General features: G+C 46.6%; 1 protein-coding gene across 1 annotated transcript; it reads left to right on the top strand.

Moving 5' to 3' along the window:
* Nucleotides 10,407-13,433, top strand: LOC100512568 (rRNA/tRNA 2'-O-methyltransferase fibrillarin-like protein 1). The gene has a single exon (XM_003134071.4). It carries the CDS (start codon nt 12,324-12,326, stop codon nt 13,320-13,322), a length of 999 nt encoding a protein of 332 aa, XP_003134119.1. The 5' UTR covers nt 10,407-12,323; the 3' UTR covers nt 13,323-13,433.

Below are 24,272 nucleotides of genomic sequence, written 5' to 3'. Positions count from 1 at the left end.
AAGAAACACAGGCCTTAAATGGCATATTACACATTAGAATGGATAATTAATTGATATCTATCTGTTAGACATTCCATCCAAAAGCAGTAGCATACACATTCTCCTCAAGTACACACAGTTCAGGAGTTCCTGTCGTGGCGCAGTGGTTAACAAGTCCGACTAGGAACCATGATGTTGTGGGTTTGATCCCTGCCCTTGCTCAGTGGGTTAAGGATCCCGTGTTGCCATGAGCTGTGCTGTACGTTGCAGATGCAGCTTGGATCCCGCGTTGCTGTGGCTCTGGTGTAGGTCAGCGGCTATAGCTCCGATTAGACCCCTAGCCTGGGAACCTCTATATGCTGTGGGAGCAGCCCAAGAAATGGCAAAAAGACAAAAAAAAAAAAGTACACACAGTTCATTCTCCAGCATAGGTCATACCTTGGGCCACAAATCAAGCCTCAGAAAATTTAAGAAAATCGAAATCATATCAAGCATTTTTTTCTGACCACAATGCTTTAAGACTAGAAATTAACTATAAGAAAAAAAAAAAAAAAACCGTCAGCAAAACACCCAAACACATGGAGGCTAAACAATATGCTACTCACAACCAAAGGAACACTGAAGAAATCAGAGGAAATTTAAAAAAATATCCAGAGGAATTCCTGTCATGGCTCAGCTGTAATGAACGCAGCTATCCATGTGGACAGGGATGTGATCCTTGGCCTTGCTCCCTTGTGGCGGGGAGGGATACCTTAGGGGGTTGGCATTAACCTGAACACACTACTATACACAAAACAGCAAATTAACAGGGACATCTACTCAATATTTTGCAATAAATTATATGGGAAAAGAATCTGAAAAAGAATGGATACATGTATATGTATACATATAACTGGTGCACTTTGCTGTACACCTGAAACTAACACAGCATTGTAAGTCAACTACACTCCAATAAAATTTTAAAAATAGAGAGTTTTGAGAAAACTGGATATCCACACGCAAAAGAGTGAAACTGGACCCCTGTCTTACATGACTTACAAAAAATAAACTCAAACTAGATTAAAAAATTACATGTAAGACCAGAAGCCACAAACCTCCTAGGAGAAAACATAGAGAAAAAAAATCTCCTTTGACATTGGTCATGGCAATGATATATATTTTTTTATGATCATAACAATCTGATTTCACAGGATTTCCATCCCACAGCCCAAGCACATCCCCCTACCCCCAAGGCAATGATTTTTTTAGATATGACACTAAAAGCACAAGAAACAATAGTGAAAATAAATAAGCAGAAAAATATCAAGCTAAAAATCTTATATACTGTCAAGAAACAATCAACAAAATGAAAAATCAACCTATGGAATTGTAGAAAATATTTTTAAAATACTTGTCTGATAAGGGGTTAATATCCAAAATACACAGGGAACTCATATAACGCACTGGCAAAAAAAAAAAAAAAAAAAAAAAAAAAAAAGTCCACTAAATAATCCAATTTAAAAATGGGCAAAAGATCAGAATAGACAAATACACATTTTTTCAAAAAAAATACTAGCATGACCAACAAGAAAAGGGGCACCGCATGACTAATCACCAGGAAAATGCATAGCAAAACCACGATGCGATATCACCTCACACCTGTTAGAAGAGCTATTATCAAAAAGACAAGAGCTGTCCTGGTGAGGATGTAGCAAAGAGGGAACTCTTGTTCACTGTTGTTGGGAATGTAAATTGGTACCGCCACTACTGAAAACAGAATGGAGATTCCTCAAAAAATTAAAAATAGAACTATCACATGATCCAACAATTCTACTTCTGGATATATACCTGATGAAAATGAAATCACTATTTTTTTTTTTTTTGGCTTTTTGCCATTTCTTGGGCCGCTCCCACAGCATATGGAGGTACCCAGGCTAGGGGTTGAATCAGAGCTGTAGCCGATGGCCTACGCCAAAGCCACAGCAATGTGGGATCTGAGCTGTATCTTTGACCACAGCTCATGGCAATGCCAGATCCTTAACCCACTGAGCAAAGCCAGGGATCGAACCCGCAACCTCACGGTTCCTAGTCAGATTCATTAACCACTGCGCCACGACAGGAACTCCTGAAGTCACTATCTTTGAAACTGAGTAAGACCCTGTGGAGTCTTCCTAGCAACACCCCCCGCCCTAGTGTCCTCCGCTTCTTATTTATAAAAAACTTTAGGAGTAACTGCTGTGGTGCAGTGGGTTAAAAATCCAACTGTAGGAGTTCCTGTTCTGGCGCAGCGGAAACGAATCCGAGTAGGAACCATGAGGTTGTGGGTTCGATCCCTGGCCTTGCTCAGTGGGTTAAGGATCCAGCGTTGCACATGAGCTGTGATGTAGGTTGCAGATGCAGCTCGGATCCTGCGTTGCTGTGGCTATGGCTCTGGCTCTGATGTAGGCCGGCGGCTGCAGCTCTAATTAGACCCTTAGCCTGGGAACCTCCATATGCCTTGGGTGCTGCCCTAAAAGGACCAAAAAAAAAAAAAAAAAAGTCCAACTTTAGCACCTTGGGTTGCTGTGGAGAGGGGGATTTGATCCCTAGCCCAATGCAGTGGGTTAAAGGATTAGGCATTGCCCCAGCTGCAGCTAGGATTCAATACCTGGCCCAGGAACTTCCATATGCCACAGGAGTGGCAATTAAAAAAAAAAAATAGCTGTAGCTTTCCAGGCCTTCCAAAGAGCAAATTTAATCAGAAATACAGAAACAGGGAGTTCCCGTCGTGGTGCAGTGGTTAACGAATCCGACTAGGAACCATGAGGTTGCGGGTTCGGTCCCTGCCCTTGCTCAGTGGGTTAACGATCTGGCGTTGCTGTGAACTGTGGTGTAGGTCGCAGATGCAGCTCGGATCTGGCGTTGCTGTGGCTGTGGCGTAGACCGGCGGCTACAGCTCTGATTAGACCCCTAGCCTGGGAACCTCCATATGCAGCAGGTGTGGCCCTAGAAAAAGATAGAAAGAAATACAGAAACAAAGGCAAACAGTTAAGTCAGATAATAGTTTAACCATAAAACAAAGTCAAGGACCTTTAGTTCCTCTTCAGCAGCTATAGGTAGTATCCTGAGCAATGTCAGAGCTGTTTTTCAGATACAAAAACCCCCAACAGATGGAAGAAGCTGACTGCATGCTGACTACTAGCACACAGACCCTAGACCAGCTAAAGCCTAAAGATTGATAAAATTGACCCCTGTGACCTCACCTGGTTACACCACCACCCACCCGTCAGAAAACCGTGCATGAGCTATCGCATACTCCCCAACCCTCTCCCTCACTTTGCCTTTTAAAGCTCTTCCCTGAAAGCCACAAGGGAGTTCAGGTCTTCCGAGCACTAGCTATTGTTCTCCTTGCTTGTTACCCTGCAATAAATGCTGTACTTGTCTTCACCACAACCCCATGTCAGTAGATTGGCTTTGCTGAATGTCAGGCAAATGGATTCAAATTCAGTTTGAGAACACCTTGAAGAGGTATCTGCACATCCACATTCATGACAGCATTATTTATATTAGCCAAACCATGGAAACAACCTAAATGTTCATTAGTATATGAATGGATAAAGAAGTTATTATACACACCCACAACATATATGCAATGGAATATAATTCAGCCATTAGAAAGGAAAGCCTGGTTGCCATATGCTCTAGCAATCCCAATCCTGGGTATACAGCTGGACACAACTACAGCTAAAAAAAATACATGCATCCTCATGTTCATAGCAGCACTATTTGCAACAGGCAAGACATGGAAACAACCTGAATGTCCATCGAAAGATGAATGGATCAAGAAGATGTGGTACATATGTATGATGGAATACTACTCAGCCATAAAAAGAATGAAATGATGCTATTTGCAGTGACACAGATAGAACTAGAGATGATCATACTAAGTGAAGTTAAGTCAGAGAAAGATAAATACCTATTTGATATCACTTGTATGTGGAATCTAAAATAGGACACAAATGAACTTATCTATGAAACAGAAACAGACTCACAGAGACAGAGAATGTATTTGTGGCTGCTGGGGGATGGGGTGGAGGAGGGATGGAGTGGGAATTTGGGGATAGCAGATGCAAATTAGTAATATACTGAATGGATAAACCACAAGGTCCTATTGCACAGCACAGGGAACTATATTCAATATTCTGTGATAAACCATAATGGAAAAGAATATTAAAAAGAATGTATATATGTGTATAACTGAATCACTTTGAAATTAACACAACAGTGTAAATCAGTTGTACCTCCATTTTTAAAAAAGGAACTCCTGCCATTTGTGACACCTGGATGAAATTTGAGGGCATTATGAAATGAACTTAGAAAGGCAAATACGGGAGTTCCCATCGTGGCGCAGTGGTTAACGAATCCGACTAGGAACCATGAGGTTGCGGTTCGGTCCCTGCTCAGTGGGTTAACGATCCGGCGTCGCCGTGAGCTGTGGTGTAGGTTGCAGACACGGCTTGGATCCCGCGTTGCTGCGGCTCTGGCGTAGGCCAGTGGCTACAGCTCCGATTAGACCCCTAGCCTGGGAACCTTCATATGCCGCGGGAGCGGCCGAAGAAGTAGCAACAACAACAACAAAAAAGACAAAAAGACAAAAAAAAAAAAAAAAAAAAAAAAAAAAGAAAGGCAAATACTATACGATCTTACGTATGTGAAATCTCTGTGGATTCACTATATGGAATCTAAAAAACCCCAACTCATAGAAATAGAGTAGACAGGTGGTTGCCAGGGGGTAGGGGAAATGGGTGAAGATGGTCACAATGTACAGACTCTGGAGTTCCCTTGTGGCTCACTGGGTTAAGGACCCTGCATTTTCACTGTTGTGGTTAGGTCACTGCTATGTCATAGGTTCAGTTTCTGGCCCAGGAACTTCCACATGCCACAAGCATGACCAAAAAAGAGAGGGAGAGAGAAAGAAAAGAAAAAGAGAAAAGAAAGAAAAATGAAAAGTAGAAACTTCCAGTTATAAGATGAATTTTGGGGGGATGTAACGTACAGCCTAGGGACTATAGTTAACAGTATCATACTGTCTATTTGAAAGTTGCTAGGAGAGTAGATCTTAAAAGTTCTCACCACACACAAAATTGTAACTAACCTTACTGTGGTAATCATTTCACAATATATACATATATCAAATTATCATGTTGTACACTGCCAACTTCAAGCAGATGCAAACTACTACATATAAGATGAATAAAAAACAAGGTCCTATTGTACAGCACAGGGAATATTCAGTATCTTGTAATAAACCACAATGGAAAAGAATATGAAAAAGAGTGTATATGTATATATATATCTGAATCACTTTACTGTATAGCAGAAATTAGCACAACATTGTAAATCAACTATACTTCAATAAAAACTTTTTTAAAAAAGAAGAGGATTCACAAAACAGAAGTAAACTCAAAGATTTAAAAACCAAACTTATGGTTACCATAGGGGGACATTGGAGAGAAGTATATACTTGGAGGTTGGAACTGGCATATATATACTACTTACTATCAGTAAGTAACAAGGACCTACTGTACAGCACAGGGAAATCTAGCTGATACTCTGTGGTAGCCTATATGGGAAAAGAATTTGAAAAAGAATGAATATATATATGCATATATATGAATGTGTATATATATATATATACATATATATCTTATTTTTCTAATTTTATATATATAGAGAGCGAGCTGATTTTCTTTGCTGTACACCTGAAACTAACATAACATTGTAAGCCAACTATACCCCAATAAAAACTTTTTTAAAAAGAAGAGAGGTCTGGAGTTCCCATTGTGGCTCAGTGGGTTAAGAACTGGATTAGTATTGATGAGGATGTGGGTTTGATCCCTGGCCTTGCTCAGTGGGTTAAGGATCTAGTGTTGCTGCAAGGTTGTAAGTCTCAGATGCAGCTTGTATCTGGCATGGCTGTGGCTGTGGCATAGGCCAGCAGCTTCAGCTCCGATTGGACCCCTAGCCTGGGAACTTACATAGGCAAAAGACAAAAAAAGAAGAAGAAGAAGAAAAGACGCCAGGGAGCTTTCTCTCTCTCTGTACCAAGTGAGGACACAGTGAGAAATGGACCATGTACAAGCCTGAAAGAAAGAGCTCTTACCAGAAACCCACCATCAACCATGCTGGCACCTTGATCTTGAACTTCCAGTCTCCAGAATGGTGAGAAATAAACTTCTGTTTCTCTGGAGAGCCCTAACTAATACACTCATCTAAACTTTTTGAGAATTTACTGGGCATCAGTCACTGATTCCATAAGGGGAAATGGAGTGAGAGTCTGAGCCCCCCTAGAGATAAAGGGCCACACTCGGCAAGACAGTGACCCAACGTCAATGGCGTCCTTATTAAGGGACCTGAATTATTCTCCAAGGCTAGAAAAGGGGAGATAGTTCTCTTTTTCACTTTACTTAACAAGCTACATTAAGATATGTGACTGGAAATTCATTATTACTTGGGGCTTTAGTCCCGTGTTAGTAAAAAGGGAGAATACTTTGTCTTGAGGAATAAATTTACATATATGCACATTGAACGGGAAATTTTCTCTGATGTTGGCATGGGTTCACTGATCCAGGTGTGCCAGACTGATTATACAGTAGGTACCTGTGGCAAAAACATTTACTGCCTTTCAGTTAGGCAGGGCATGTGCCTAGTCTTGGCCAATGGGTTATGTGTACAATGACTGTGTCCACCCCTTGGCCACAACAGAGAAAAAGGCACGTGAATTCTCCATGTACTTTCTCCCCCAGTGGTAACAATGGAAGCCTTCTTGTTTCCCTCTCTTTTTTTCTTTTTCATTTTTAGGGCCACACCTGCAGAATATGGAAGTCCCCAGGCTAGAGGTCAAATTGGAGCTATAGCTGCCAGCCTACACCACAGCTCATAGCAATGCTGGATCCTTAATCCACTGGGCAAGCCAGGGATTGAACCCATGTCCTCATGGATACAAGTCGGGTTTGTTACCACTGAGCCACAACAGGAGGAAACTGCCTCTCATTTCTCACGTTACAGCCACAGGATGTTGGTGCGTGAGCCCCGCTTTGGTGACCATGTAGAGAAAACCCTCTCACACATCTTCAATGGACATGGCGTGGAAGCAGGAAGGAAATATAGTTTGAGATTGAAGGATTACAAGATGTTACTGCATCATAGCCCAGTCCATGTTGAACAAATAGAGCTGTGGCTATCGCTAAGGGTAGAGGTGCAAATCCCTGGAATCCCCTTTGGAAATAGACCATGGCTTACAGAAACAGGTTGGGGAATCTACTTCGGGCATGAATGTTTAAGTACCAATAAGACAGGGGATGAGGTTGTATAGCTTTCCAGCTGGTCTTCCCCAAATTTCAGAATAGTATATGAGGAGAATAAAGCAAGATTTCCATGTATCTTTTTAAGTCTATGGGTAAGACTGACGTAGTCTGTGTTACTACTATAATTACTCCTGAGTAATTATATCTACTAGTCATAGATCTAATTACAAACACCACTAGAGGGCACACCTTAAGTCAATTGTAAGCCAAGAGCTGAAGTGACCATAACTGCTCCTATTGGCTGTCAGAGAGTAATGGCTGGATCATTATGCCGACCTATCCCGTTAGGAAATATATTGAGCACTTAAGACCCTTTGCTAAAGAATCTTTGGAAATGAGACAGATTTGAACTTTACCAGTGGCCCCTGTTGAAATTTGAGTGGAAGAGTGTTTCTTGACATTTCAATCACTTTATGATGCCGATACTTGGCATGAGTCCCTGCCTTGGTTACAATGTGGGGTCACGCACAGGATAAGTGGAACATGTGCCACCGGACGGAAAGTCTTGCTGCTGACAGATGCTCCCAGGCTACCACATCCCAACAGAGGGGCTGTCACAACTGACTGTGCAAGGTAGGAATCAAAGCCAGGAGACAGAAAAGGTCTCTGTGGGAGTCATCGAACATTGTGCTGGAAAAAGTTGCCTCTGAGCAGAAGAAAGATTTGAAAACTCTGTATGAACTCAATTTGTATGAGCTCCAAAGGTGTCAACAGCAGTGGGGCGGTGAGAAAAAGCTTGAGAAAGCCACCTTAGGTTTGCATACCTTGAGGGAAGGTAGTGGTAGAATTTTTAGCAGATTATTGAAAAATGCTATCAGTAACATTAAGAAAATGAGGGGCAGCCAGAGGCAGGGAGGAGCGGAGGTACCTGGACAAGCAGTCACTGCTGGAGTGTGACAGAGGCTGCTTCAGTTCCTGGTATGAAATCTAGTGTGTAGGGTGGTTACCCTATTGCTAATTTACAGTAATTACTCCCAAAGAACAACACGAAATTCATGATGCTGCTCATTCAATTTAAAATTTGTAATCACTAGCCACCCCACCCCCATGGATTCTATTTATTTATTTATTTATTTATTTTTTTTTTTTTTTTTTTGTCTTTTGTCTTTTTGGTTGTTGTTGTTGTTATTGTTGCTATTTCTTGGGCCGCTCCCGAGGCATATGGAGGTTCCCAGGCTAGGGGTTGAATCAGAGCTGTAGCCACCGGCCTACGCCAGAGCCACAGCAACGCGGGATCCGAGCCGCGTCTGCAACCTACACCACAGCTCACGGCAACGCCGGATCGTTAACCCACTGAGCAAGGGCAGGGACCGAACCCGCAACCTCATGGTTCCTAGTCGGATTCGTTAACCACTGCGCCACGACGGGAACTCCATGGATTCTATTTAATAGTGTCACATGGGAATACTTCAGAGTATCAGTTCTGAAACAAACAGCAAGTGCACTAGAAAGGCCATCTTTATCCATTTAAAGCAGAAGCTATGGGAATTCCCATTGTGGCACAGCGGAAGTGGATCTGACAGTATCGACAAGGATTGAGGGTTCCATCCCTGGCCTCACTTTTTGGGTTAAGGATCTGGCATTGCTGTAAGCTCTGGTGTAGGTCACAGACGCAGCTCGGATCCTGTGTTGCTACGGCTGTGGTGTAAGCCAGCAGCTGTAGCTCCAATTCAACCCCTAGCCTGAGAACTTCCATAAGCCGTGGGTGCAGCCCTAAAAATAAAACAAACAAACAAACACAGAGGCTATGAAGAGGGGCCTGGGAGATACTTGCATTGTGATAAAGGTGAGTTAATGATGACATAGCAGGAAGTGATAAGCCAATGGTCAGAATGTGTCAGTAGGTGTGCCCTCCGAAGCTTATACATGGAGTGGCAAAGAGAATTATCTAAACTATTCAGGTGAAAGTTTGCTGGATCTCTTGGTTTTGGATTCTGATCTCCTTCAGTGGTCTGGCAGCATAGTGGAGAGGGTTCATTGTGGAGGACTGGGCTTTAGGACCCTGAATAATAGCAAAGAAGGAATAAGCTATTCAAATATAACTGCAGACCTCCGTGACACTATGTCCCAGATGTACAAATGCTAAGGCTCATCAACAGAGGTTTTTGACTGTGAAATGCCTCTATTACAGGTAGTATTAATACCTTTATGGTATGGCTTTATTTCATGATATAATAACCTTTATGAGTCATGTACTTTCTCTAAGTTCTGGTTGCACAACAAAGCTCTGGCTATATATGCGTTTGTGTGACTAAGTGAGGCAGGCACCATTGATGCCTGTGTAATCTCCCATAAGCCCACCTCTGAATTCACCTGCAGTGTGGTAAATAGCTATGAGCATGACTACAGCTCGCCATTCCAAGTGCCTGCTTCTCTGCCCCAGGGCTCTCTAAAGCATCAGAGGAAACTGCTGAGCCACACACGAGGGCAATTCAATGGATAAGACAGTTAATGCCCAAGAGACAACTCCTGAAAATAGGGGAAGGGAAAATGGTGCATTACTACACCAGCCACCCAGCCTGCAGTGGAACAATTCGAAGATGTCCTCTAGACAGTTTCTAAAAGGCTATTTGGAACAACTGAGCCTTAATCTGCTCAGTAATGAACCCCTTCTTAGCCTTTCTACTCTCCCTATCTCATTTTCCCCACCCCTACATGTGCTTCCTGAAATCACCTCCAAAGAAACCACCTGGACCCAAGTCCTATTTGTTAGGGTTCTCCAGAGAAAACAGAACCATTAAGATAGATTTATGTGTATCTACCTATCTATAGTCCCATATTTATATTTTTATATCTACATCCACAGCCACATCTATATATCCATATGGCTCACATAATTATGGAGGCTGGCTAATCTAAAATGTGCAGAGCTAATGTTGCAGTTCCATGCCCAAAACAGGCAGGGTATTACAGAACCAGAAAAGTCAATGTACCAATGCAAAGGCTGTCAAGCAGGAGAATTCTCCTACTCAGGGGAAGGTCATTCTTTTGTTCTATTTGGGTCTTCAATCTATTGAGTGAGGGCGACCCATATGATGGAGGGCAAGCTGCTTTCTACCAATTGTATGTTAATTGCACCTCAAAACACCCTCGTGGAAAAACCCTGAATAACATTTGATCAAATATCTGGGCATCCTGTGGTCTAGTCAAGTTGACACAATTCCAGGTCTGATTTGGGGAAATCCAAGCCAAGACACCCAGCGTAGCTCATCAGTTTGGAAAACACCCCTAGTAGTAAGAGTAGAAACCTCTAAGGAGAGTGTCTTATGTGAGTCACCCACCTAAGGAACAATATATTGTACTCTCCGACCCCTTGTCCACATTCTAACACATAGACTTCTGGCTCACATTAAGGAGGCATTTTGGCCATCAGAGAAAACCAGACCTGGTGTCGCTGTCCATGAATTTGAGACAAGAGGACAGACTCCTAGCCCAGGGTAGAATCGAAACTTTGCTGTGTGCATCCTAACTGGTATTTGCCCTAATACTCAGGTATGTTCAGTCTCTCTCTGATCCAGACACTTAGCCCCACTAATAAGAAGCTCCACCACCTACCTACACCATCTCCAGTGGCTCTTGGTTGACCTCCCACAGCAAGCTCTAATAGTAAACAGCCCCCACTATGTTGCTGTCCGTGGTCCTGACAGAATGTGCAGGCGTCCAAACTGACTCCAGTTTTGCTGTCCGTGGTGCTGTCGATTTTTTTTTTTTTTTAATGATCAGAAGGATGTTGCATATTCAAAGAGTAGGTCTTTGAAACAAATATTAGAATAAACATGAAATTTCAGCTCTTTCTGATGTGTATTATACGATTTAGGGCTCTGTGTCCCCATTCGTGCTGATGAATTATTACATTCTTGCTGCCCCACATCTCCAGGTTCTAGGATTTAGCATCGTTGATGGAAAAGGGCAGAGCTAAGCAGAAAGCAACTAGGGCTGTAACTTTCAGGCTATTAACCACATCGAGAAGCCACTATCCTTTGGCAATCCCTGGTTTGGAACTTTCCTTTTTGTCTTTGTATACCCAGTGTAACAGAAAGCCCTGTGAATTCTATCTTCTTAACAGCTCTTAGTCTATTTCATCTCACCTCCACCAACACTTCCATGACAATGCTGACCACCGCCACTGCCACCACCCTCGCTATTTCTAATTACCACATTTACTGCTGGGATCGTCCCTTTAGGATAAAAATTTCAATGTGGATACCTAAATGGGAGCACAGGTACGCTACTTAAAGGTTTGTCAGATTATCTGTACCAACAACCCTGAGTAAAAGGACTAGAGCCACTTTCAGAGGGCAAAAGCTCTAACAGCAATACATTTCAATTAAAAATTGACCACAAGGAATGCATAGAAAACAAAACGAAAAGCTAATGCGTCTACAGCATTTAGCATGCACCATGGCAGGGGCAAGTGCATGTGCTGCTTTAAAAAAAAAAAACAACCTGTGAGGTAGGTTCTGTGTTACAGATGGAATAATGGGACCCATATAGGTCAAGAAACATGCCCAAGTTTAGACAAGACCTTCAGAAAAGGTCAGGTTAGCTTCCTCAGACGGTGGAGCAGCAAAGACTGAAGCTGATGCTTTGTCTCTTTGCTCTCCTGCCCAGGAAAAGTGTCAGGGGCCCTGAGAAGCAGAAGGTGGGTAAGAGGGAAAGGAGAGATCACAAGGAAGCAGGCTGCGTCTGCGCGCGAGCTGGGAAGAGGGGCTTCCGGGGCTGCAGGGTCGCCTCAGCGGGTGTGATGCAATCACGCCTGTCCCTGCGTCAAAGGGCGGCTCCGGGGATACGGAGACTGCAATAGAGCTGGTCCCCGCCGCCGTGGCTAACCCGGCAGGCAGCCGCTCCCGCCCACCTTCGTCAAGCGTCAGGACCACTGCCTGGAGTCTCTGGTGACCCTCTCCCAGCCACCAGAGATAGCTGACAACGGCTCCCAGGTACCAGCGCCCCTGGCAACCGCTCTGAGCCATAGAAACCCCTGCCATCCGCCGCCACCCACCCAAGCGCCCAGGACGCACCATGAAGTCTGCAGTGAGCGCGCGCGGGGGCGGATCCGGCGGCCGCGGGGGTGGCGGCTGGGGCGGCGGCTGGGGCGGAGGGAGAGGCGGCGGAGGAGGGGGCAAGGGAGCAGGAGGCAACAGCGGCGGCCAGGGAGGCAAGGGCGGCTTCGGAGCGCGGACGCGAGGCTTTGGCGGCGGCCGGGGCCGGGGGCGTGGTGGCGGAGACGGCAGGGACCGCGGGGGCGGCGGGCAGCGGCGCGGCTCTGGCAAGAGCAAGAACCGCCGCAGGAAGGGCGCCCACGTCGTGTCGGTGGAACCGCACCGGCACGAGGGCGTCTTCATCTACCGCGGGGCGGAGGATGCGCTGGTCACGCTGAACATGGTGCCAGGCCAGTCGGTATACGGTGAGCGGCGGGTCACGGTGACCGAGGGTGGCGTGAAACAGGAGTACCGCACGTGGAACCCGTTCCGCTCCAAGCTGGCCGCGGCCATACTGGGCGGGGTCGACCAGATTCACATCAAGCCCAAGTCCAAAGTCCTGTACCTGGGTGCTGCCTCGGGGACCACGGTCTCCCACGTCTCCGACATCATCGGCCCGGATGGCCTGGTCTACGCGGTCGAGTTTTCCCACCGCGCCGGCCGCGATCTCGTCAATGTGGCCAAGAAGCGAACCAACATCATCCCGGTCCTTGAAGATGCCCGGCACCCACTCAAGTATCGCATGTTAATTGGGATGGTGGACGTGATCTTTGCTGACGTGGCCCAGCCAGACCAGTCCCGCATCGTGGCTCTGAATGCCCACACCTTCCTGCGCAATGGGGGCCACTTCCTCATTTCCATCAAAGCCAACTGCATCGACTCCACCGCATCTGCCGAGGCGGTGTTTGCCTCTGAAGTGAAGAAGTTGCAGCAGGAGAATTTAAAGCCTCAAGAGCAGCTGACCCTGGAGCCCTATGAGAGGGACCACGCTGTGGTCGTTGGGGTCTATCGGCCCCTTCCCAAGAGTGGCAGCAAGTAGCAACCCAGCTCAGGCCGTCCCTGAGATCTGCCAAGACTGTGCTTAGTTCGGTGTTAACTATGTATGTGTTTTCTTTGTGCGTTGTTTTTCTATTAAATATCATAAAGACACAGCAGCCAGATGTATCAGTGAGGCCAGACTGAATTATGCCCCAATCTCCAAATGCCCCCAACTCTAAAAGAGCTACAGCTGGTGATAGTGGCCCATCAAGGAACTGCTTGGGGAGTTCTTCTTGTGGCACATCAGGTTAAGGATCTGGCATTGGCAGCTCAGATGGCTGCTGTAGTGCAGGTCTGATCCCTGGCCCGGGAACTTCCACATGCATGGGTGCAGCCAAAAAAAAAAAAAAAAAAAAAGGAACAGCTTCAGAATTTTGGTTACTCTAATCACTCAGGGTCCCTCTTCACACGTTTCTTATCAAAGGGGCAGGGGAAGAGAGCTGAGGAAATATCAATGACCTTATAAAATCCTCCTGGGAAATGAAGGGGCACTTCCCACACATGGACCAAGTTGCTTGACCCAACCTGCTTCTAGGGATGGCACTGGATAATGATGGACAGCAATACAGTCCAATCTGTCTGACTCCAAGCCAGAGTCTTCACCATAATATGTATTTGGTACTTTCTTCAAGTAAACGTTTTGCCTCCCCTAATCCCTGTAATCGTCACCCCAACCCCAAATGGCTTTGTTATCATTTCCCTTTTCACATGCAAAACGACAGCGCTTCTGAAGGTCAACTGGCCGCCCAAGTTTGCACAGCCAGTAAGGAGGCAGGACCCAATTGCCAGTCTTTTGGGCTCTAAATCCACTGCTATTTCCTGTGCACCAGTGGGATCTTATCTCCCCTCCCAACACAAGTCCCAACACAAGGACCTACACAGAGCAGGGCTTTCTGGCTTCCTGTTCTTTCTCCCCCTCCCTGTGCTATTTGGAGAGTGACTCTGCCTACTGAAAGCTATACTTGCACAGAGATTATGGTTAGTCTGCACTTTCTGAGGGTACAGTTCCTTAACACAACAAGATTTTTTTTGTGTCTTTTTTTTTTTTGGTCTTTTTTTGCCTTTTCTAGGGCCGCACCTGCGGCGTATGGAGGTTCCCAGGCTGGGGGTCTAATCAGAGCTGTAGCCGCCGGCCTATGACAGACCCACAGCAACGTGGGATCGGAAAAGGTTCTTAGATTTCAAAACAGCAAATCAAAGTTGGGAAGGTAGGATATGAGTGCACCTTGCACAGTATTCCCACTACAAGGTATCGCACACCCAAAGTGGCATCCACAAAACATCTGAGATGATTCCCAGAAAGGCATTTCCTGCAGACCCTGAGGCTCAGTGCATTGAATTCTGGCTCTCCAAACCAGCTCAAATGGAACCAGAGTGAGCGATCCCGGGATTGCTGGGACTGTTCCAAAACCTGGCCTTAAAAAGGCCTTTCATGGAGTTCATGACTCAGCAGCAACAAATCTGACTAGTATCCATGAGCATGTAGGTTCAATCCCTGGCCTTGCTCAGTGGGTTAAGTATCTAGCATTTCCATGAGCTGTGGTGTAGGTCGCAGATGCGGCTCAGATCCTGCATTGCTGTGGCTGTGGTGTAGGCCAGCGGCTACAGCTCCAATTAAACCCCTAGCCTGGGACCCTCCATATGCCATGGGTGAAGCCCTAAAAAGAAAAAAAAAAAAAAAAAAAAGAAAAAGCCTTTCATTTATTCATTCTCACATTCAAGAAATCCCCATTGCCAATTGCCAAGGTCATTAACATTTCATCGGGACCAATGCATCATTTGGAGAGTGGCTCTGCCTAGCGAAAGCTATACTTGCACAGAGATTATGGTTAGTCCACACTTCTTGAGGGTACACTTCCTTAACACAACAAGAATATATATATATATTTTTTGCCTTTTCTAGGGCCGCACCCGTGGCATATGGAAGTTCCCAGGCTGGGGATATAATGGGAGCTGTAGCCGCCAGCCTACAACAGACCCACAGCAACGTGGGATTGGAACCACGTCTGCGACCTACACCACAGCTCATGGCAACGCCGGATCCTTAACCCACTGAGCGAGGCCAGGGATCGAACCCACAACCTTATGGTTCCTAGTCAGATTCATTAACCACTGAGCCATGACGGGAACTCCAACAAGAAGATTAAGTCAGGTTTTTGAAAGGCAGCCACCGCTTCTCCTCTCCTCCACTCCCCCACCATACACACACACAAAAGCTAAAATGCAGGGGGAGAGCTACAGTTCAGATTTGTTGGCTAGACTGACTCAGAAAGAAGAGGGTGAGTGGAGTAAAATGTCTGCAAAATCTCAAACCAGGCATCTCCTTAAACACTGTGAAATCCTCAAACCCTGCAAAGCAAGGATCATCATTCCCACTTAACAGATGAGAAAACCGCAGTTCAGAGAGCTGACATTTTGCTTAAGATCCCCCAGTAAGGGAGTTCCCATCGTGGCTCAGCACAAACAAATCTGAGTAATATTCATGAGGATGCTGGTTCGATCCCTGGCCCTGCTCAGTAGGCTAAGGATCCGGCATTGCCGTGAGCTGTGGTATAGGTTGCAGGCGTGACACGGATCCCATGTTGCTGTGGCTGTGGTGTAGGCCAGTAGCTGTAGCTCAGATTGGACCCCTAGAATGGGAAGCTCCATACGCCACAGGGGCAGCCCTAAAAAAAAAAAAAAAAAAAAAAAAAAAAAAAAATCTATTATAAGACCCCACAGCCAGAAATCAAATGCCCAGGAGTCTGATGCCAGAATCTATGGTCTTTCCACGGAGGTTTTATGCCGGCTTCTTTATGTGGAAAAGCCCCCTCTCCAATTCTAGGCTAATTAATTCATGGCCGGGATGAAACCGTGAGGCTGGGAATGGACTCCCAGGAAAGAGAATGATTACTTTCAGAATCTTACAGGGTCTGGTCCTTCCTCAGAGCCAGCTCAGCCTCAATAAGGAACCCGGGGAGCCTCCTTACAGCTGTCTGTCGCTCCAGATCAGGGACAGAGTAGGAGGAACGTGGCCTCTTTTCCCTGGTTACGAGCATGCGCACATACATGCAGAGAGAATTTATAGTACGTGTCTGAAGCTGCTTGAAGTGGGATCATCAATGGAGAAACAGCACGGAAAAGAACCACAGAAGTTCCCTCGTGGCTCAGTGGGTTAAGGACGCGACATTGCCGCAGCTGTGGCGTGGGTCCCAGCTGCGGTGGAGGTTCAATCTCTGGCCAGGGAACTTCTGCATGTGGCAGGTGGGGCCAAAAAAACCAAAGAACAACAACAACAACAAAAAAAAACCCTAAAAACCTCCTAAAGAATGTCTCTGAGCTGAAGGTGCGTGCCTGGGCCCCATGGGGCAACATGCTAAGGAGAAAGATGGGGAAAAGGGACTAAGGAAATCCAGGAGGGAAGCTGAAATCTGGTTTTGGAGGATAAAGGCACGGGAAAAAGTATGAGACGGTAACACCAGTGGGCAGCGAGGCTCAGCACGTAGGTAGCAGTGACCCTGCGCATCTGACATGTTTGGATTCCAGAAAGAATTACTGGGATCTTTAGGTGTCAGGCTGCTGGGGCCACCATAATAAGATACCACAAGCTTAAACAATAGACATTTACCTACTCACAGTTCTGGAGGCTGGAAGTCCAGGGTCAAGGTTTCAGTGAGGTTGGTTTCTGGTGAAGCCTCTCTCCTTGGCTTGTCAGTGGCCACTTTTCCCCTGCGTCCTCGCATGGCCTTTTCTCTGAGCACAAGGAGAGAGAGAAAGCGAAGAAGAGACCTCCCACCTCGCGTCTCTTCCTCTTTTTATAAGGATACCAGTCCTATCCAATTATAGCCCACCCTTGTGACCTTCCATAACCTTAATCACCTTAATTGCCTCCTGAAAGTCTCTATTTTCAAACACATCTGAGGGTTAGGGTCTCAAGATTTTTATTTGGGGGAACACAATTTGGCCCGTAACATGAGGGCTGCATGAGAACTTACAGCTGAAATGCCCAGCATGTAACAGAGCAGGATCATTGTGGGGCTTCCCAGGGCAGAGCCCCGTATCCTCTGCTTTAGCTTCTCTCTGAGGGGCCCCAGTGATAGTATCTCATGCCTATTTCCTGAGTTTATTTCCTGAGTTTCTCTGATGCTAAAAACGACCACCAAAATTGGGAGTTCCTGTCGTGATGCAGTGGAAACGAATCCGATTGGCATTCATGATGATGTGGGTTTGATCCCTGGCCTCCTTCAGTGGGTTAAAGATCTGGCATTGCCATGAGCTGTGGTGGAGGTCAAAGACAAGGCTCTGATCTGGCTTGGCTGTGGCTGTGGTGTAGACCGGCAGCAACAGCTCCGATTAGACCCCTAGCCTGGGAAGCTCCATATGCTGCAGGTGCAGCCCTAAAAAGTAAAAAATAAATAAAACAAAAAACTACCACCAAATGAAGGAAATTAACTACTTAGTGACCATGATCACAGAGCCCCAGACCCACAGATGGTGCCTAAGGACTGGCAACCTAACCGCCCTGTTACCTCAACACCAAGCACTTAGAGACCTCGTGCATGAGCTGATCACATATCCTGGGACACCCCTGACACCTGGTCTTTAAAAACCCTTTGGTGAAACCCTTGGGACAGTTCTGAGTTTTAGGGGGGCATGAGCCAATTTTCTCCTTGCTCGGCCCTACAGTAAGCCTTTCTCTGTTCCAAACTCCGACGTTTCAGCTTGCTTGGCCTGTGTGTTGGGCACGCAAGCTTGAATTGGCTGAGGACAGCCTTGTGCCACTGCAGTACCTGCATGGAATTCTGTATGGCAGCCCTCCTCCCACCTCTCCTCCTATTGTCAGTGGAAGATAACAAGGTAGCCGAGAAGGAACAGCTAAATAAAGGCCACGTGAGTTGCGTTGGAGGGGCAGGTGGGAGGGAATTTAGCTGGGCCTCTAAGAGGATTGGCTGGGAGCTGAGTGGAACTTGTCGCTGAGTTTCAGCGCATCAGCAGCCTGGCAGGAGCCACCCCAGCAGGTGCAGTGAGGCTGGAGGCTGAGGCTCAAGAATCAGGTGAGAGGGACCCTGGTCAAATGGAGTCATAGCAGGAACCAGTGGGAAGAACACACAAATCTGACCTCCCACCCACTGTCACCTTCGCCATGACAATGGTCAGCCTCCTCCACCCTGATGCTTTTGGGGATGAGGGGAGGAAGAAGGGGAGGGAGAAGACCTTTGTCCAAAAGAGACGTTTATAAACCGGAAGAAAGCAGCTTTCCAACTGGCAGTTTCCCTTCCAGCTGCAGTCCTGCTGCCAAGCAAGATGCTTGAGCACATCTGAGCAGCATCATGTATGTTTGGATTCTGTTACACTTACGACATTCCAGGCTTAGAGCTAGGCATTTATTTGATTGTAAAAAGTGTGAAATTAATAACAGGAACAAATAGGGAGTTCCCATTGTGGAACCATGAGGTTGTGGGTTCGATCCCTGGCCTTGCTCAGTGGGTTGAGGATCCGGCGTTGCTGGGAGCTGTGGTGCAGGTCACAGACGGTGCTCGGATCCCTGCCTGTGGCATAGGCCAGTGGCTACAGTTTCAATTCAACCCCTAGCCTGGGAACCTCCACATGCCGTGAATGCGGCCCAATAAATAAATAAATAACAGCAACAAATATACCAGAAAATTCTGAAACGTAAATGCTCAGGTTCACATTGTTGTAAAACCGACACTGGTGTCAGACCCATAACGCCTGTGTGGCCAGAAGGAAAGCACTGGGAGAGCCCCTGGCCCCCAGCCTCCCCCTTTCTCTCCCTGTGCCTGGCTCTGCCCCACACCCTGAAAGGGGTTCACACACATGTCTGTAGACTCCCAGCCCTCAAATCCAAGATCCTTGAACTTCAAAGAGCCTCCATTAAGCCCCTTGGTACCAAAGGGGCAGACTGGAAGCATGGTCCCCTCTCAGGAGGACTGGCCTGGGGAAGATGAAGGAAGCAGCCTTGGGCTGTTCAGGCCGGGCTCCCTGAGCCCGATGCGTGATTAGAAGGTGAGGGCGTGAGCTCCCGCGGGCGTGGCACTTGGCCCCTGTGGACTCCTTGCCTCGTGGGGCAAGATGCAGACAGAAGAAGGTCAGAGTGTGGTCCTCTAAGTGCAGGACCCAGGGCAGGAGCCCTGGTTGCTCGTGTCTGAGGGTGGCTTCGTGGCTTCTCTTCCCAACCAAATCTCAGTGTACCTCCTTAAGGAGGAAAGTCTAACTCTTCCAAGTAGTCTCTCCCGCTCTTGGACTCACAGGAAATTTCTCTCTCTTTTTTTTTTTTTTTTTTTTTTTTTTTTTTTTTTTTTTTTTTTTGCTTTTTTGGCCCGCACCTGTGGCATATGGAGGTTCCCAGGCTAGGGGTGGAATCAGAGCTACAGCTGCTGGCCTATGCCAGAGCTACAGCAACGAGGGATCTGAGCCTCGCCTGGGACCTACACCACAGCTCACGGCAACGCCAGATCCTTAACCCACTGAGCAAGGCCAGAGATCGAACCGACAACATCATGCCTCCTAGTCAGATTCATTCCAGCTGCACCACAACAGGAACGCCAGAAAATTTCTCTTGATTCGTTTTTTTTTGTTTTTGTTTTTCTTTTCTTTTTAGGGCCGCACCCATGGTTTATGGAAGTTCCCAGGCTAGGGGGTCGAATCAGACCTGTAGCTACCACAGTTCACAGCAATGCCGGATCTTCAACCCACTGAGTGAGGCCAGGGATCGAACACACGTCCTCATGGATACTAATCAGGTTCATTACCGATGAGATCTCAGGGAACTCCCTTGATTCATGCTCTGATGGAGCCACAACTTACTGTACACGTATTATGTTCCAGGCGTTTCCAGACACCTGTTTCACTTAATCCTCATAAACACCCCCTGGGAGGCAGTGTTATCCCCCCGATATCACAGGAGAGGAAGCTGAGGCTCAGGATAGTGATGGGAATCCTCCACAGTGGGACAGAGCTGGAAAATGGGAGCTCCGGGGTGTCCCTGAAGCAGATGCGTATTCATTCTCTAAGTCAGTGAAATTAAAGCCAGATGCTCTAGCAGGAAGGTCTGGCACGAGTAAGGCCCCCAGCTGATTCTAATGTGCATCCAGGGCGGGCACCACTATTTAAAGTCCTCTAGGACTCTGGTTGTCAATTAGCAAAGGCAGACTTAGGACAGTGCTTGGACCAACTGAAAGATGACCGCTGAGCTTTCCTGCGGGGCCCCTGTGACAGCCTAGGATATTCCCTGAGATTCCAAAGACAAGGGTTGACATTTGAGTGAAGAAAGATTTATTGATATTCCTGCCTCTTTGGTCCCTTGACAGAGGGCTGCCTGTGGATCTGGCTCATGAAGGAGCTTAGCTGAGCTGCCAGGTGTGCGAGGAGCTCAAAGCTCAAAGAGCCCAAAATCAGAGTTGTCTTCACTCGCTGTAATGGAATAAGCAAGAGGCTGAGACTGGAGAGAGTGCCAATCCCGCTGTTCATATTCCCCCATGAAAAGGCGTCCCAGCCAAGGGTCAGGGGATCAGAGCTACGGGGTGGGTATCTTCCAGCTGAAGGCACCCTCTACCCGAAGACTCTGCATCTTGCGGACCCTGAAGCAGTTAGTGAGCGGCCGAGGCGGACAGGCTGCAAGTGGAAGTCATCAAGCTTCCGTCACCCGTCACCCCCCTCCCACCAAGGAGGCAGAGTTCCTCGGATAGAAACCTGTGGAATGAAGGTGACAGGTAGGAATATAAATTTACTTGCCTTGGGCCCTGAGTTCTTGACTGCAACCCCATTCAGAAACGGAAGTGGGCCGGCTGTGCCCCAGGTCTGGAGGGCCGCCCCACCAGCTCTGCCAGGAAAGCCTTTTAAATCACCTGCAGTCAGGCCTGATAAATCAATCACACATCGATTGTTTCTTTTTGGCCGCACCCAGGGCAGGTGGATGTTCCCCAGGCTGGGGATTGAAGCAGAGCTGCAGCTGTGGCGATGCTGGATCCTTTAACCCCCTGCCAGGCTGGGGATCCAACCCGAGCCACGCAGTCGGATTAACTCACTGCACCACAGAAGGAACTCCAGGGTTTTTTTCTCTTTAGGGCCGCACCTGCAGCATATGGAGGTTCCCAGGCTAGGGGTTGAATTGGAGCTGCAGCTGCTGGCCTACACCAGAGCCACAGCAACTCAGAATCCGTGCAGCGTCTGCGACCTACACTGAAGCTCATGGTAATGCTGGATCCCCCAGGTGAGGGCAGGGATCAAACCCTCGTCCTCAAACATACTAGTCAGATTCTTTTCTGCTGAGCCCCAAGCGTAACTCCCCTCCAAAATTTTCTTTTTTTAAAAAAAGCACTAAGGGAGTTCACGTCGTGGTGCAGTGGTTAACAAATCCGACTAGGAACCATGAGGTTGTGGGTTCGATCCGTGGACTTGCTCAGTGGGTTAAGGATCCGGCATTGCCGTGAGCTGTGGTGTAGGTCGCAGACATGGCTTGGATCCCACGTTGCTGTGGCTCTGGCGTAGGCCGGTGGCAACAGCTCCAATTAGACGCCTAGCCTGGGAACCTCCATATGTCGCGGGAGCAGCCCTAGAAAAGGCAAAAAGATAAAATAAAATAATAAAAACATAAAAAAGCACTAAGGTAGATTATTGGTTCTGCCAATAACTTGATGTGTGACCTGGAACAACCCAATTGACTTCTTTGGGCTTATTCCTCCCTGTAAAATCCTGGGCTTGAATCAACAGCCTGTAACATCCCTAATTCTTGGTTTCTCTATACCCAAACTTGGCTCTTGGTGTGAGAAAGATCCTAGGACATCTCTGATCTTCAGTGTGCTTTTAGACTAAGAGTTGTTTGATTTTAATTAAAAACTTTTTTTCTAGGAGTTCCTGTTGTGGCCCAGCGGAAATGAATCTGCCTAGTATCCACGAGGATATGGGTTTGATCCCTAGCCTTGCTCAGTGGATCAGGGATCTGGAGTAGCTGTGAGCTGTGGTGGAGGCCGCAGACGAGGCTCAGATCTCGCATTGCTGTGGCTGTGGTGTAGGCTGGCAGCTGTAGCTCCGATTCAACCCCTAGCCTGAGAACTTCATATGCTGCAGGTGTGGCCCTTAAAAAAACAAGACGACTTTTTCCTGCTTTATTACATCCACTTAAGATTCAAGATAGCCTTCTTTATTCACAGCACTGCGAAGATTTCAGACTCAAGTTGTATTTTGGAAAAGAACCCAGGAAAACACAGAATGTCAGTAATTTAGTTTTCTTACATAAGCAGACGGCTTAACTATAAATTTCAAAATCAGCATCAGGAGAGGAAACGGGCTACGTCAACACAAGTGTGAGTGGTTACCGTGTTCACCATTCCCAGTGCCATTAGGAACATTTGTGAGTCACGGGAAGCGGTCAGAATACCAACATTAACAGGAGTTTGGAAGCGGTTGATTCCAACCCGCATGGATGACTTTGAAAAATGAAGACTTCAGCGCCAGAAGTCACTGAAGATGTGGAACCAGCAAGAGATGTAGAGTTACATCCAGGGGAGCCTGAAGATGTGACTGACTTGCTGCAATCTCCTGATAAAACTTGAGTGGACTTGGAGTTGCTTGCTTCTTACAGATGAAAAAAGCAAGTGCTTTCTTGAGATGGCATCTATTGAAACCAAGCATTTAGAATATTACCTAAACTTAAAGCAGTGGCAGGGTGTGAGGACTGAATCCAATTTTGAAAGAAATGCCACTGTGGGTAAAGTGCTACTTAATAGCACTGTATGCTACAGAGAAATCATTGATGAAAGGAGTCAATACAAGAATTTTTCATTCATTTTCTTACTTTAAGAAATGTCCAGTCACCCCAGGCTTTAGCAACCATCAAAATTGAGGCAAGACTCTCCACCAGCAAAAAAGACTTGACTCACTAAAAGATCAGATAATGCTTATCATTTTCCAGCAATAAAGCATTTTCAAATTAAGGATAAGTTCCTTTTTTAGACATAATATTACACTTAATAAACTACAGTATAGTATAAACCTAACTTTTTTTTTTTTTGCTTTTTAAGGCGTGCACCCGCGGCATAGGGAAGTTCCCAGGCTAGGGGTCAAATCGGAGCTGCAGCTGCCAGCCTATGTCACAGCCATAGTAATGTGAGATCTGAGCTGTGTCTGTGACCTACACCACAACTCACACCAAAGCCGGATCCTTAACCCGCGGAGCCAAGAGGCCAGGGATCGAACATATATCCTCATGGGTACTAGTCAGGTTTGCAACCTGCTGAGCCACAATGGCAACTCTAGACATAACCCTTATAATGCACTGGGAAACCAAAAAATCCATGCGACTTGCATTTATTTTGAATAAAGCACTTATACGACTCATGTAGCTTTCAACTGCAGTTGAGGCTTGAGCAACCTGGAGTTAAAGGTCCTGACCCTCCAAGTAGCTGAAAATTCACGTAGGATTTACGGCCGGCCCTCTGCACTCAGGTTTGTTCTCTCTGCATCCTTGGATGGTGCAGTACTACAGTATTTACTACTGAAAAAACCTGCAAAGAAGCGGATCCACAGTTCAAACCCCTGTAGCTCTCGGGTCAACTGTACTTTTGCCCTTTGGTAGCTTATTTCCAATTGCTTGCAATACACCTGGAGAGCTAAATACACCTCAAATCTAGTAGTTACACGGCAAACATATCATTTTCTCCCTTAGTCACCATCCCACACTTTTCTCATCTTAAGTCATATTTACTGAATTTTTTTTCTTTCTGCTTTTTAGGACTGCACCCATGGCACATGTTGGTTCCCAGACTACGGGTTGAATCAGAGCTAGAGCTGCTGGCCTACACCACAGCCACAGCAACCTGGGACCCGAGCCTCGTCTGTGACCTACACCACAGATCATGGCAACACTGTGATAGGAACCCACAGAGTCAGGGATCAAACCCACAACCTCATGGTTACTCGGTGTATTTGTTTCTGCTGAGCCACTAGGGGAACT

The sequence above is a fragment of the Sus scrofa genome, chromosome 16, assembly GCF_000003025.6.
Source record: "Sus scrofa isolate TJ Tabasco breed Duroc chromosome 16, Sscrofa11.1, whole genome shotgun sequence".
In the NCBI taxonomy this organism is placed as follows: domain Eukaryota; kingdom Metazoa; phylum Chordata; class Mammalia; order Artiodactyla; family Suidae; genus Sus; species Sus scrofa.
Note: the sequence above shows the minus strand (reverse complement) of the source record. Positions and strands in the feature narration are given on the sequence as shown.

What these genes read in the sequence shown, in the direction of transcription:
- LOC100512568 (XM_003134071.4), top strand. Translation starts at nt 12,324, where the DNA reads ATGAAGTCTGCAGTGAGCGCGCGCGGGGGCGGATCCGGCGGCCGCGGG.